This window comes from Ornithorhynchus anatinus, chromosome 14, assembly GCF_004115215.2.
Source record: "Ornithorhynchus anatinus isolate Pmale09 chromosome 14, mOrnAna1.pri.v4, whole genome shotgun sequence".
NCBI lineage: Eukaryota > Metazoa > Chordata > Mammalia > Monotremata > Ornithorhynchidae > Ornithorhynchus > Ornithorhynchus anatinus.
In genome coordinates, this window is record NC_041741.1 from 2,382,541 (window position 1) to 2,397,895 (window position 15,355).

The window sequence follows — 15,355 nt, forward strand, 5'->3', positions numbered from 1 at the left end:
CGTCTCCCAGAATTCCCCGTCGCTTAGCACATCTCCGTCAAAACTTTTCCAGACACCACCCGGGCCGGGGACCACACGACCGAGCCCACCCGACAGCTCGAGGTGGACGTGCTCCGGGCGGCGGCACGATTCGGCGGAGCCACGAAGTTTTTGGACCGGCGGCACGGGCTGCCCGGTTATCGCCACCTCGCCCCGCCCTTCCCCCCCCCCCCCCCCCCGCCATCCCGGGATCATTTCTCCGTCCTCGCCCCCAAATCGGCCCCGCCGCATCCATCTGGATGGGCCCGCACCCGCCCTTTTTTTTTTATTTTTCCAACGTGAGGAAAACCGGGAGGATGGGGGAGAAGGTTAGGTCCCCGCTCACTTCCGTCCACCACCGGGCGCGCCCGCGGTCCGAACCTCGGCAGGAAACGGATCTGGCCACTGGAGTGTTTTCTAAGTTTTCGTAATTGGGGGTGGGGGGGGGGGGGAGAGGGAAACTTTTCATAATCTGACGCTTGTTCAAAAAAAGAAAAAAAAACCACTTATTAGAAATTATGCAGCACGGGAGCTGTGGAAATATGAGCCGCCTTCACAATTAGGGAGTCGGCCGGAGGAGCCCCCTCTCCCATTGTCTGCGGTGGCATAAACCCCACGGCGGCCCTATCAGCTAACTGGCAGGCAGGGGGCTGCTCTATTCAAAGTGAGAGATACAAGCTGCGGGGCACAAACCTGGCAGTTCCCATCTGACCCCGCAATCCCCTACTGGTGACAGCTCCAAGCTCCATAGCAAATTAGGCCTTCTCATATTACAATTGGAGAAGACAGATTCCATTAGCAGTATCTGAAATTGAGTGGAGAGCTGCCCCGTTATCAGACTTGACTCATAAGCACTGCTATTAATCAGAGCTATGATAGCATTTATATATTTCAAGCTATCTGCTGCCGCTGTGATATTCGGCTACAAAGGGTTGGTGGGACTTAGGGAAGGGAACAATGGAGCTTTCGGGGAAAAGCGGAGTAAATCGAGAAAGTCTACGACTCGCGCACATTCTGAAGGGATTGCGGTTTACATAAATTTTCTCCCAATTGGAGGCTGAGCTCTTGCTCATCTTACACATGGGATTTAGTTGTCACTCAATGGTAACAGCTGTGAAAAGGTGAAGCGGCCCCACCGCTCCGAATATTGCCTGTGCTTTTAAAGCAATTAACCCATGAACAGGAGGGTACCTGGTGATATCAAAGGGATTAGGCCGGCCGGTGCGTTATTAACATTTCCTTGAACTAATTCTAACTCCGACTGGCTGTCGGGGAAGACTCGACCGTCTCGGCCGAGAGTTTCCGCCCCGCTTCCTCCCTTCGAGACGACGCCCCGCTAGCCGGGCCCGAGACGCCGACTCCGGAGGAAAACGCAAATGGGCCGAGCTCTTTAAGGCGCTTTAACAGCCTGGCTCGATGGAAGTTGAACACCGGCTGGAATTAAATATATATATATATATAAAATTTAAAAAGAGAGATGATCAATTAGCCGGGGAATCAGGCCACAGATAGCCTCCCGAAGGCGACGACAACTCGGCGGCCCTCGGCTGTTTCCGCGGCTCGTTACGGGCAGCCAACGTGCCTGCTGATTCTGTTGCATCATACTCTCCCAGGCGCTCAGCCCAGGGCTCTGCACCTAGGAAGCGCTCGATAAATGCCACTGATTTGCCTTGGTCTCTCTGGTGGCCATCTCCTCTGAACCTGCGAGTTCCAACCTTCCCTCCGTCACTGGGAGGGGCCACGTGCTTTCTTACGTTGGGATCACTTTCGTTTCCCGTTCTTTCCCGGACGGCGTGGTGTCTACGCCACGGCAGTGGCCGACGACGGCCCTGTTGCTTGGAGGAGCGCGGGAATCGACAAAATTCGGGAGGCTCTCCGTTGTCCGCGGGCCTCGTGGAAGCGGACCGCGCTCTCTCTCGGCCAGAGTCTAATCTGCCGGCCTCCTTCTTGGACGCCCCAGGCTAGGGACTAGCTACTGAGTGGCCGGGATTCAGCCCGAGCCCTGGTATCGTTTGCCTCCCGGGGACGTCCTCTTTCTTCCTCGCCTCCATCGTGACGGCACTGGGAAGTTATCTTACATAACTCGATCCGTCAAAATGAATAGCTCCCCTTAAATGAACAAATAAAGAGTAAGAAGTGTGTGTGATCAACCTTAGATCTCCCTGAGGGTTTCTTTTAATGCCTTGGAAAGGTGGACCGTCTGGCCTTTTAATTTAATGGCAGACAGGCGGGGGGAGGGGAGAATTTCGCGAGGAAGTTCTCCTTTACTGATAATCACTCATTTCCAAAGTACATCTTGGATTCCAAGGGTGAAAAAGTCAGCTCCTTCTTTGGCCAGCTGAAAAGGCACTTCCCGGCTCCGCTCGAGCTTCCGATTTGGGATGGCACGAGAGCAAAGAGCCGGCGAAATCATACTCAACTGAAACCCTGTGCAAAGAGACGGAACTTTTTTTTATATATATTGCACTTATAGTCACATGCCTCACTAGCAATCTCCACAAGGCAGTGGAACACATAAAACTTAATCCACGGAAAACTCCGGGCCACTTACTGCAACCTGCTCTGACTGACAAGAGGGATTTGAAGTGCTTCTCCATGCTACTAGAAGGATCCAAGTCTCTCGATTTGGCTCACGGGACGTTGCCTCCCCCCCTCGCCTCTCATTTCGTACCATCAGATGCTGAATTTTCCCAAGCCCTATCCGTTCTTTGGAAAACCGTTTTCAAAATTCGGCTGTTTGGTCATTCCAGCTAAATCTGACTGCACCTTCTATTTTAAACCACCATGGTTTGTACGTTTTCTCAAGAGAAATGGGGATCCCTCAGAATCGGAACCGATCGGTTCGGAAGCGCTCGATGGGGCTGTTTGGAAGCTCTCGGGGCAACGTGCCTACAAAACGACATAACTTTAACACGCGCAACTACTTAAATACGAATAAGATGACAACCCAGACGACACTCGGGACAAAACTTTTCTAGGAAAGACTAACATCCCCCCGATATAGCTAGGACCAGGTCCGGCCCAATAAAGTGAACGGATCACTCCCCGGCTCCTTTTTGAGATGGGGAAGAATATTCCGCCCACTGCACTGACTCTCTTTCCTGGGTTAGGGAAGCAGTTCTCCCGTTTCACTCCGTTTCAGACCCGCCGGTATTCGCGCCCCACTGCCGAAGACTTCCCAGGACATCAGCGCCCGGGAATCGCCCGGGCTGTCGGAGCCGTCGCGAAATTCCGAAAAGTAAAAACCACGTAAGGACGGCAGACCGAGAGTAAATCGCTCTTTCCGGCACAGGTCTTGCTTACTCAAAAAGGGAGCCCTCTGCTTTGAGACATTTGGGCAGAAATTTGTGTTTGAGGCACTGCTGTCGGAAGTGAAAAGAAAATTATGTTTATCCCACGAGCTAAACAGGGTTAACGCCGTGTGAATAATTACCGGAGAAAACACAGACCTGTTAGAAGAACGAATTTGCTCCGCCTCAGTCAGTGCTAATCGTGCAGGTACAGTAACGTTCTTTTAAGCGATGAAAGGAGCACATCCAGTCACCGGATCAAACCGCTCCGGAGTCAACGCCAAAACGAAATGACGCTTTGACCTCTAAGTGGACAGACAAGCTACGTGTCTCTTACCGCCCTGGACAGCAAAAGGCATAAGTCCCTCTCGGGATGTGTTTACTGGACCGGAGGCTGCTCGCGACGGGAAGAAAATAAAAACGGACGGCCGGAAAACGCGTCCCCGGGTTGAGTGTATGTTCGGCGAAGAAAGGTTTTAGAGGTTAAGTTCGGGTCACACGACAAATGAAATTGTAACAACCCGACTGACACTGTATAATGTCTTCTTCCATTCAATCAATAGGGTACCGGGAGGCCGATTACCATAGAGATGGCCTGCTCCTTTCTGAAGGGGTCTATTGTTTGACGAGACAGATTCTGCCACTTGATCCGGGCTGTTCCCAAAGGATGTGTACTTCCATCGATTATTTGTGTGTGAAATCCTGAAATATTTTCCTATTAACACGGGAGCCACGGGCAGTAAAAGGCGGTGTGGGCTGGGGGTTCACAGGAGCGGTGTTCGGCGGCCACTTTATACTCAGGATGAAAGCGCGAAACCTGTAGCTCAGCGATATGAGGAGACGGTCCCGGATGAAATGCATGAAACCAGGATGATACGTTGTGGGGCTTGGAAAGTGAAGCAGCAGGCAAGGCCTTGTGGCAAGAGCCCGGGATTGGGAGTCAGAGGACGTGGGTTCTAATCCCGGCTCCGCCACCTGTCTGCTGGCTGACCTTGGGCAAGTCGCTTCACTTTTCTGTGCCTCAGTTACCTCATCTGTAAAATGGAGATTAAGACTTTGAGGCCCGAGTGGGACAGGGACTGTGACCAATCTGATTACCTTGCATCTACCTCGGGGTTTAGGACAGTGCATGGCACATAGCAAATGCTTAATATCAGTATTATTATTATTAAGCCATCGGCAGATTGCACAGGCACGGCAGTCTCAAGAGAAAGTTATCCAAACCCCGAAGCCAACCTTTATACATTTAAGGGCCTTTGAACAATAACAACGGAAAGCGCTACTTTTCAAAAGTTTTACAAATTCATGGAGGTGAATATAATTCATTGTTCTTTTCTAAGGCTGAGAGCTTTTTTTTCCAAAGGCCTTTTCATCTACAATGTGTCTGTTAATTGTTGTATTGTAGTCTCGCAAAGGACTTAATACAGTGCTCTGCACACAGTAAACACTCAGTAAATGCGAATGATTGAATGAATGAATCTAGGTCACATATCGGGTGACGTCAGTATTTTGCAAAGGCAGGACAAACTAGCAATCTAGTTTTTTTAAGTGACTGAAAGGCAGATTTGCCTGAACCCATCTACCTTGAAAATATAAATCACCCGTTAAAACGCAGACTGCCTTCCAAAGAAATGCAAGCTGGTTTGTCCATTTTCTTCAGAAAAGAAACTCCTCTGGAAAAAAATCTGGGGGCGGGGGAGAAATGAGCAACATGGCGGGACGCGGTCTCGAGTTCGGCCCGGAGAAGATTATACGATAAAGAAGACTAAGTCTGGAGAAGGGACCTGTCAGACTGATCTTCTTCATGAAAACGAACAGGCGGAACACCGGCAGAAACGACCCCTCGCTAATTTCGCGTCATCTCGTTTTCTGAGCGCTTCGTTTTTCAGAAAAAACCTCGGCGGCAGAAGCCCCAGACACCCGCCTTAATATTGAAAGGGGACAAAAAACACTGGTCTCCAACCTGGTTTGCGTCTTGGCCCCTCTGAATTCAGAAAGGAGTTTCCTTGCAAGGGCTCCTGTCAAAATGTGCGTTTCAGGGGCGGATTATTTATTCATTTCCGATTATGAACTGCCATAGTTTAAGAAGGGATTGAGTGGGGTTTTTTTTTTCCCTTTGGCCAAAGGGAATTAGAAATCGTATCTTTCCCAATAATCCTCAAGTACGGGTCAGGCTGAGGTTAAGAGCATAGAGGAGGTTCACGCCAAAGATAACCGAGGCGAACAAAAACCTTGGACCACGTGCGAGGCTGACTCTTGCCTTTGTTTTCCTTTTTTTTTTTCCCCTTCTTTTTTTAAAATCACCGGGTTAGAGTCCCGCACAAAGAAGGGCAGGTTTTAAACGGGGTCTGCTCCGCTTACCCCGGAACCCCCCCCCGACACTGGAAAACCGCAAGCCGACGGAACGGCCGAGTCGGCGCTGGACCTCTGCCGACCCTCTTTCCCGGGACCACGCTGTGCGTGCCACCTTTCGGGGCCGGCCCAGGTGTGCCGGCGGGCAGCTGCCCGTCGGCTGCCAGGCGCTGGATGAAATGCTGCTGCCCGGTTTCCGCCAGGTGACGCTGGCGCCGTTCAATTAAACTAGACCATCTGCATCTTCGGAGGGTGACAAACATCGTTAGTTCTGCCCGGCCGGAGACTGGGGGAGCGTGAGACGGGGCGGCGCGATCGCTCCGCGGCGGAGGCCGCTGGGTGCCCGCTGCCGGGCGGGTGGAGGCCGTGGACGGTCCCCGAGCCGGGTGAGGGGCTCGCTGCCCGGAGCCCGCCTTCGCCCCCTTCCTCCCCCACCTCCGAAGTCCCCCGGGCTCGGGAGCGGCCTTACCTGAAGACCGTGAAGAAAAGCAGGGCGGCCGTGGCGGCTCCGAACAGGCCGCACAGCAGATTGACTCGGTAGGCGACGGAGCCGAAAGGGATGAGCCCAATGGCCAGCCTGGCCAGCAGAGTGAACAGCGGGTAGCCGGGAGGGTGGGCCACCTACGGGCAGACCGGCGACAAGAGTTCCCCTTCAGGAGGAGGGAAAACCCCAAGGGCACCGAGGGAGGAGGCCGGGCCTCGTCCTCGGCAGGGGCCGTACCTCGATCTCGTCTTCTCTCGCGGCCGACCTCCCGCCCGCGTCCTCCCTCTGGCCCGGACCGCCCTCCTTCCTCATATCCGACAAAGACTCTCCCCTCCTTCAAACCCTCACTGAAGGCACATCTCCTCCGAGAGGCCTTCCCTGATTAAGCCCTCCTTTCTTCCTCTCCCACTCCCTTCTGCATCATCCTTTCTCCTTTAATCATCCCCCCCGTCCCAGCCCCACAGCGCTTGTGTCCATATCCATAATTTATTTCTACTAATGTTTATCTCCCCCTCTAGACTGTAAGCTCGTTTTGGGCAGGGAACGTGTCTATTTTTGTATTGCACTCTCCTAAGCGCTCAATACGGCGGTCTGCACACAGTAAGCACTCAACTATGAACGAATGAATCTCGGAGCCCGGTTCTCGGGACCGTCGCCGGGGGGGGGGGGGTCAAGGCCAACGGGCGTTTCCCCCGGGGTGGGGAACGGAGTGCACGACACGTTTCCCACAGAGCCACCTCACTGGGGAGGCAGGGGCGACCTGGCCCACTGTCACTCAACCCATCGTATTTATTGAGCGCTCCCTGTGTGCAGAGCACAGTACTAAGCGCTTGGGAGGATATAACAGAGTGGTGTTTGTTTCGGGGAGGGTTTTCTTGGTATTTGTTAAGCCAATACTACGTGCCAGGCATTACTCTGAGCGCTGGGCCACGCTGCTTCCCTGCCCCCGACGAGCTTCATCAGCCGGGTGGCTTGGGCGCGGAGAGGGGCGGCTCGTCAGAGCCCACGCTGGGTTATTTTATTGGCTAGCAAGCCAGAGGACCACACTGCTACTGGATTCCCGCCAACCTCCCAGTCCTTAGGTTTTGCCTAAAGGGATCTCACACCATAATAAACTTTATTAAATAATAAAACTTATTAAAACTGGTAACCCGATTTATTTTATTCTCCCCAGCTTAGACAAAATTTGGGTTGATAATAAGCCAGTTACTGTACATACTGTAAAGCCTGTGCTTTATAATTTAGTTTAATTGGATTTAAAACTCGAAGTAAATGGTCACGTACTGTTCTTATAAGTTAGCAAAAACTGTGGTTTGAAAATAAATTAATCTACTTTGCTCCATGCTTAATTAAACTTCCTTAATTCCTAAAACTGTTAATGAGAGCATTGATTAAACAATAAAACTAATACTTACTCCAAGCTCATAGGCGGCTGTGATCAGCTCCCCTGTGAAAAAATAATGTAAAACCAATAATTACTGTTAGGAGATGACACTCCTCCCAAGTTTTTAAAATCCAAATGCTTGCATTGGGGTTTTGCATTAATTTCACTGGATAAAACTGTAAATCTGTGGAGATTTAACAGCATGAAATCTTCTAAGAATATTTTTGTCCCTCCGACCGTGTTGCACAAACTATTTTTTTTCCCCCCGCCTTTTCCACAAGTTCTCAAAAAAGGGGCGCTTCACACGAGGGTCCAAGCGGAGATACAGCTGAGTTTTCCTTATCGGCAGCTTCGACGCTCGAGTTTTTAAAAAGCACCGAGGACAAACAGATGCTTCTCCTAAAAGGGCTCAGAAAAAGCCGAAGCCACTGCACCGTTCTTTGAGGATTTAGAACGGTATCGGGTAGAGTGTATACAGCACGAAACTGTCGCTTCCCTCTTCCCGAAATTTATTTCAGTGTCTGCCTCCCCGGCTCAACTGCGAGCTCCTTGAGGGCAGGGGCCGTGTCTCCCAACTCTAGCAAACTCTCCCGAGCGCTTAGTACAGTGCTCCGCGCCCGACGGGGTCTCAGTAAATTCGACCGATCGCGCAACGTGGAAGAGGCCGATTTTGGTAACTGGCAAGGATGAGATGTCCCCATCAGCCACGGCACCTTCTCGTGATCAGTCGGTGAATGGTATCTGTTGGGCCTACGGGGTGCGGAGCGCTGTGCTAACCGCCTGGGAGAGTACAGGAGAGTTGGTTGACGTGCTTCCTGCCCTGAAGTCAATACTCTAGTGGAGGAGTCCGATGCGGCCATCATTTACCGGGAGGGAGAAGTGGATATTTAGGTAATAAATCGGTAATAAATCAGGCTGTATTGCCTTATATTTTCTCTTAGCCCCTCAGGGTATCGCTGGGTATTTGAAAAATCGACATTTCACTCCCGAAAAGTAGGCAGGCCTTCCTGAGGGCTGATGGGATTACGCCGACCCAACTTTTAAACACCATGACTGAAGAAATGCCGTGACTCGAGCTCCGATCCACATTCACCGTCAGAGAAGTGCTAGAACGGGGAGGGCCGCACAAAAACCTTGAGCAGGTCACTTCATTTCTCAGGGCCTCGGTTCCCTCATCTGTAAAATGGGGGTTCGATCCCCGTTCTCCCTCCGACTTAAGATTGGGAGCCCCACGGGGGACCTGATTATCTTTCCGTCTACCCCAACGACTGGTGGGGCGCTTGGCACGTAGTAAGCGCTTGACAGAAAACACTAACTGTCTGGAAGTGTCCGACACAAAATATGAGTAGAAGGTGGTGGGTCTGGTTCACCTGACCGTGGGCGGCCCAGTTATCTGATCTGAATGATCCAGGTGGGCTATGTTCGGGTCCCTTTACCTGGGTAATCACCAACTGTCCTCATCCCTTTGGGGGTGATGCAGACCTCAGGTCTCAGAGGTCACGGTGGCAGAAATAATAATGGTATTTATTGAGTGCCCTCTGGGCGGTGAGCACAGTGGAACACCACAGCGCCTGGGAAACCAACGCGGTGACGTGGTAATAATAATAATGTTGGTATTTGTTAAGCGCCTACTATGTGCAGAGCACTGTTCTAAGCGCTGGGGTAGACACAGGGGAATCAGGTGGTCCCACGTGGGGCTCACAGTCTTAATCCCCATTTTACAGATGAGGTCACTGAGGCCCAGAGAAGTGAAGTGACTTGCCCACAGTCACACAGCTGACGAGTGGCAGAGCTGGGATTCGAACTCATGACCTCTGACTCCAAAGCCCGGGCTCTTTCCACTGAGCCACGCTGCACGTTGTGTTTCCTGCCCAACAAGTAAGCAGACACTAAAACGTTTACAACTAGAGTCAGCGAAATCCCTCAAAACAGTATTTTTCCCCTTCATTCCCTTAGAATTTGAGGATAAAGTACTTCTTCAACCCTGGAACAAGCACCTTGAGCCATTTCTGTGTCCCGGCATACCATTTTCAGTTGCTCATTTCCTCTTGGGTGATGGCCACAGAATGAATCTCTCAATCCATGGCGTTTACTGAGCGCCTACTGTGTGCAAAACACTGTACTTGAATGCTCAAAAGAGTACAATACAGTAGAGTTGGCAGACCTGATACCTGCCCTCAAGGAATTTACGGTCTAGTGGGGAAGGTAGACGTTACAACAGAGACGGGGGAATTGGTAGAGTATAAGGATATCGAGCAATCAGTGGTATTTACTGAGCGCTTCCTGTGTGCAGAGCACTGTACTAAATGCTTGGGAGAGGACCATATAACAGAGTTGGTAGATACATTCCCTGCCCACGACGAGCTTACAGTCTAGAGGATATGTACGTAAGTGCGCTAGGGCAGAGGTTCATTCATTCAATAGTATTTATTGAGCGCTTACTATGTGCAGAGCACTGTACTAAGCGCTTGGAATGAACAAGTCGGCAACGGATATCAAAGTGCCTAAATGGTCCTGACCCAAGTGCGAAGGCGATGCAGAGGGGAGGGTGAATTCTCCACCTGCCAGACTCTAATGCTCGTCGTTGCGGGCAGGGAATGTGTCAGCTTATTGTTGTGCTGAACTCTCCGAAGACCTTAGTACAGTGCTCCGCGCACAGGAAGCGCTCCGTAAATACGTCTGAAAGCTGGAACTGAAGCTAAGCTGAAGCGCTCAGAACAGAGCTCTGCACAGAATCGGCGCTCGATGAACTCGACTGAATAACGGAAAGCTGGAGCTGAAGCGAAGCCGAAGCACTGAGTACAACGCAAGCGCTTGGCACGGTGCTCTGCACACAGTGAGGGCTCAATAAATACGATTGAATGCTCTCACCTCCCGCGGGCGTTACACTTAGGGCATTAAAGAGACCTCGGAATTGGATCTTTTCTGAGCCAAAGCTCCCCCACAGAACTGTTACCGTCAACTGCCGATGGGTTCGGATAATTACGTCCTGAAAGGTCTGGCAGCACTAACAGCATCAGCTGGAGGGTATTTATGGAAATCCCCCCGAGCGTGATGCACGGTAATAATAATGACGGTATTTCTAAGTGCTTACTATGTGCCAAACACTGTTCTGAGAGCTGGGGTAGGTACAAGGCTATCAGGTTGTCCCACACGGGGCTCACAGTCTTAATCCCCTTTTTACACAATAAAAGGCCCCGAGAAGTGAAACCGAAACCGTGTCCATAAAAGCGCTTTATAAATGGGTTCGCCCCGATACTGCAAAAAAATCAAGGTCTATTGAGAAATCAATTCTATCCCACAACCAAGGGGGGGGGGTCTAATCATTCTAGGCCTAAAATGACCACGACGATCGGACACAAAATGATATTTTACGGTGCGTCATCCCTTGGTCTGCCCTATCCAGATCCGGACCAAGACGTCTTCTCGGGCCTCGTCTATTCCGTTAAATGAGAAGCGGAAGAGAGCTATGACGACGACCACCGGATCTTACGGAAAAACCAGGGGTCTGGGCGGCGGAAGACCTAGGTCCTTGACCCAGCCCTGCCTGGAGCCTGGTGGACGACCGGGGTTCAGGGTACTTCATCTCTCCAAATCTCGGTTTCCTCATCTGGAAAATGGAGATAAGATCCCTTGTAGTCCCTCTCGCAAAAGACGCCGTTTAGGGTGGCTGTCTTCCGTCGAACCTCAGCGCGTTGCCGGGTACCTAGTAAGCGCTTAATAAATACCAGAGTAATAACTACTAATGGCCCCCTCCCAGCCCCACAGCTTTTATCCGTATCTGTAATTTATTTACGTCTGTCTCTCCCTCTACACTGTAAACTTGTTGCGCGCAGGGAATGTGTCTGTTTAGTGAGCTGGCTGGACAGGAGGAGGGGGGAGGCAAGAAGCCGAAGAGAAGGGCGCCTCCGGACGAGGAGAGTGGGTGGCTAATGGCCATCAGGACTCACTGGACCGGGTGGAAGTCGGGGTGGGGAAATCAAGGCTGACACCATCCTGCCTCCCAGCACTCAAACCCCCATCTCCCGGAGCGGGGACACCAGACTGTAGACTGGAAGCTCCTCCCGGGCAAGGATCCTACCAACTCCGTTTTACTGGACTCCCCCAAGCACTTAGCACGCTGCTCGGTTCACAGTAAGCGCTCGATACATACCAGCGATTGACCGGGAGAAGGGCCGGTCCCTTTCGGATCCACCCCTAGCGAGGAATGGAAGGGTGTATGTGAAGGAGGAGGGAGGAGCGTGCGGGTCGGGGGGACGTGCTCGGGTGTGAGGGGCGTGCGTGTATTTGAGTGTGCGTGCAGGTATGTGAGGAGGGGGTGTGTATGTGAGGGGTATGCATTTGGGAGGTGCGTGGGAGGGGCGTGCGTTTAGTCAAGAGGCATGCGTGGGAGGGGTGTGCATGTGGAAGGGGAGTGTGTTTATTCGAGAAGCATGCGTGTGAAGCGGTGCATGTGTGTTTGAAGGGTGCATGCGTGTGGAGGTGCGGGGCGTGCGGGTTTTTTTAGAAGTGTGTATGTGGGGGCGTGGTGTGTTCGGGGTGTGTGTTATGTGTGTGTGGAGGCGAGGGGCGTGCGTGTATTCGAGAGGCGTGTATGTGTGTATATGCACGTTACAATAATAATAATCATGGTATTTGTTAGGTGCTTACTGTGTGCTTAGCACAATGTAGAGAAGCAGAGTGGCTCAGTGGAAAGAGCCGGGGCTTGGGAGACAGAGATCGTGGGTTCTAATCCCAGCTCCACCGCTTGTCAGCTATGTGACTTTTGGACGAGTCACTTCACTTCTCTGGGCCTCAGTGATCTCATCTGGAAATGGGGATGAAAAGGGTGAGCCCCACGTGAGACAACCTGATGACCTTGTATCTACCCCAGCGTGTAGAACAGTGCTTGGTGCATAATAAGCACTTAATAAACAGCAATATCTTTATTATTATTATTATTACAATTCGGCAACAGATAGAGACAACCCCAACCCAACAACGGGCCCACCCCAGTGCTTAGTGGAGGGCCTGGCCCACAGTAAGTGCTTATCCAACACGACGGTTATGATAGCGATGACAACCAAGTGCAGGCTTCCGTGTGTGGCTTAGTGGCAAGAGCCCGGGCTTGGGAGTCAGAGGTCATGGGTTCCAATCCCGACTCTGCCACCTGTCAGCTGTGTGACTTCGGGCAAGTCACTTCTCTGGGCCTCCGTTCCCTCCTCTGTAAAATGGGGATGAAGACTGGGAGCCCCACGGGGGACCGCCTGATCACCTTGTATCTCCCCCCAGTCCTTGGCACACAGTAAGCGCTAATAACTACCATTACAATTGTAAATACTTCACTTCTCTGTGCCTCAGTTCCCTCCTCTGTGAAATGGGCATGAAGACTGGGAGCCCAACGGGGGACAACCCAATTATCTATCCCAGCTCCTGGAACAGTGCTTGGTACACAGCAAGCACTTAATAAACACCACTATTATCACTACTTCACTTCTCTGTTCCTCAGTTCCCTCATCGGTAAAATGGGGATTCAGACCGTGAGCCTCACGTGGGACCACCTGATGACCTATCTCCCCCAGTGCTTAGAACAGTGCTTGACACACAGTACCAATCATTACTATGATGATTGTATTATGATTATTATATTAGGATTATTGTTACCACTTCACTTCTCCGGGCCTCAGTTCCCTCCTCTGTAAAACAGGGATGGAGACTGGGAGCCCTCCGGGGGACCATCTCCTTACTCTGTATCTATCCCAGCGCTTAGAACAGTGCTTGGCACGTGGTAACTATCATTACTCTGACGATGATTACATTGTGATTATTACAACACTATCATTATTGTTACTGTTTCACGTCTCTGGGCCTCAGTTCCCTCCTCTGTAAAAAGACGGTGAGTCAGGGGCCCACCTGATGACCCTCTATCTCCCCCAGCGCTTTCCACAGTGCTTGGCACCCAGTAACTACCATTACTCTGATGATGATTATATTGTGATTATTACTCTATTATAATTATTGCTACTACTTCACTTCTCCGGGCCTCAGTTCCCTCCTCTGTAAAAAAAAAAAAGACCATGAGTCAGGGGCCCCCCTGATGACCTACCTCCCCAGCGCTTACAACAGTGCTTGGCACACAGTAACTACCATTACTCTGATGATTATATTATGGTTATTACTACACCATAATTATTGTTAGTACTTCAATTCTCCGGGCCTCAGTTCCCTCTTCTATATAAACAGACCGTCAGGGGTCCACCTGATGAACCTCTACCTCCCCCAGCGCTTCCAACAGCGCTTGGCACAGAGTAACTACCATTACTCTGATGATGATTATATTGTGATTATTATAGTTACTGTTACTACTTCACTTCTCCGGGCCTCAGTTCCCTCCTCTGTAAAAACGACTGTGAGTCAGGGGACCACCTGAGGACCCTCTACCTCCCCCAGCGCTTACCAAAGTGCTTGGCACATGGTAGCTGCCACTACTCTGACGATGTTTACTTTATGATTATGATTCCATTATAATTATTGTTAGTACTTCACTTCTCTGGGCCTCAGTTCCCTCTTCTATATAAAAAGACCATCAGGGGTCCACCTGATGTCCTTCTACGTCCCCCAGCGCTTACAACAGTGCTTGGCACAGGGTAACTACCATTACTACGATGAAGATATTATGATTATTATTATAATTATCATTACTACTTCACTTCTCCGGGCCTCAGTTCCCTCCTCTCTATAAAAGGACCGTCAGGGGCCCACCTGAGGACCTTCCACCTCCCCCAGCGCTTAGCACATGGTAACTACCATTACTCCGATGATGATTATATTATGATTACATTATAATTATCGTTACAACTTCACTTCTCCGGGCCTCAGTTCCCTCCTCTCTATAAAAGGACCGTCAGGGGCCCACCTGAGGACCTTCCACCTCCCCCAGCGCTTAGCACATGGTAACTACCATTACTCTGATGATGATTATATTATGATTATATTATAATTATCGTTACAACTTCACTTCTCCGGGCCTCAGTTCCCTCCTCTCTATAAAAGGACCGCCAGGGTCCCACCTGAGGACCTTCCACCTCCCCCCAGCGCTTAGCACATGGTAACTACCATTACTCTGATAATTATATTATGATTATTATTATAATTACCGTTGCTACTTCAAGTCTCCGGGCCTCACCTAAAGAGGGTGAGCCCCCACTGGGGACCCACCTGCTGACCTCCTATCCCCCCCCCCCCCAGCGCTTAGAACAGTGCCGGGCATTTAATAACATCCCACCATTAGGATGATGATCCCGACTTGATGATAATTAATGATAATTAGGGGGGGATGGAAGGGATACGTTACCGGAGTCACCGCCGGGCACCGAGGGGGGCAGCGTGGCGGCGAAGACGGCCCAGACGGCGGCGAAGACGGCGGCCCCGCCCTTCCTGCCGGCGCTGCGGGGCCCCATGGCCGCCTCCGGCACCGGTTAAAACCGGTTAAAACCGGTTAAAAGCGGCAAGGACCGGCCGAGGCCCGCCCTTCCCCTCAGCGGCCCCGCCGCCTCACCCACTTCCGGTCGCCGCCGCCTTCACTTCCGGCCGGGGGGGGGGCCTCGGGACGGACTCCACCACCCCCGGCCCCGCGCGGGGGGGGGAAATCAAATCACCCTCATCCCACCCCCGCCGTCCCCGCCCGCCCTCCACTCTCGAGCTCCGCTGACGCTTGGAAAAAGGCGACGGAGAGGTTGGCGTGGAGGAAGAGCGGAGATGCGTTGTTGGCTTTCTGTTCGTCTCCAGCGCCCCCCCCCGCCTGGGGTTGGCTTTGGTAGGTTCCCCAAGGTAGTTGGAGGGGGAGGG

General features: G+C 51.7%; 1 protein-coding gene across 5 annotated transcripts in view; it reads right to left on the reverse strand.

The window, feature by feature from the left end:
• TMEM260 (transmembrane protein 260) overlaps positions 1-15,053 on the reverse strand; it is a 36,854-nt gene extending 21,801 nt beyond the window's left edge. For all 5 annotated transcript variants that reach the window (XM_029079075.2, XM_029079073.2, XM_029079072.2 and 2 more), the window contains exons 1-3: positions 14,862-15,053; positions 7,560-7,591; positions 6,130-6,281 (exon numbers count right to left, since the gene is read on the reverse strand). In XM_029079075.2, coding sequence (XP_028934908.1) covers positions 6,130-6,281; positions 7,560-7,591; positions 14,862-14,967 — 290 coding nt within the window. In that variant the 5' untranslated portion in view covers positions 14,968-15,053. The remainder of the gene's footprint in view (positions 1-6,129; positions 6,282-7,559; positions 7,592-14,861) is intronic.
• Between the last annotated feature and the right edge of the window lie 302 nt (positions 15,054-15,355).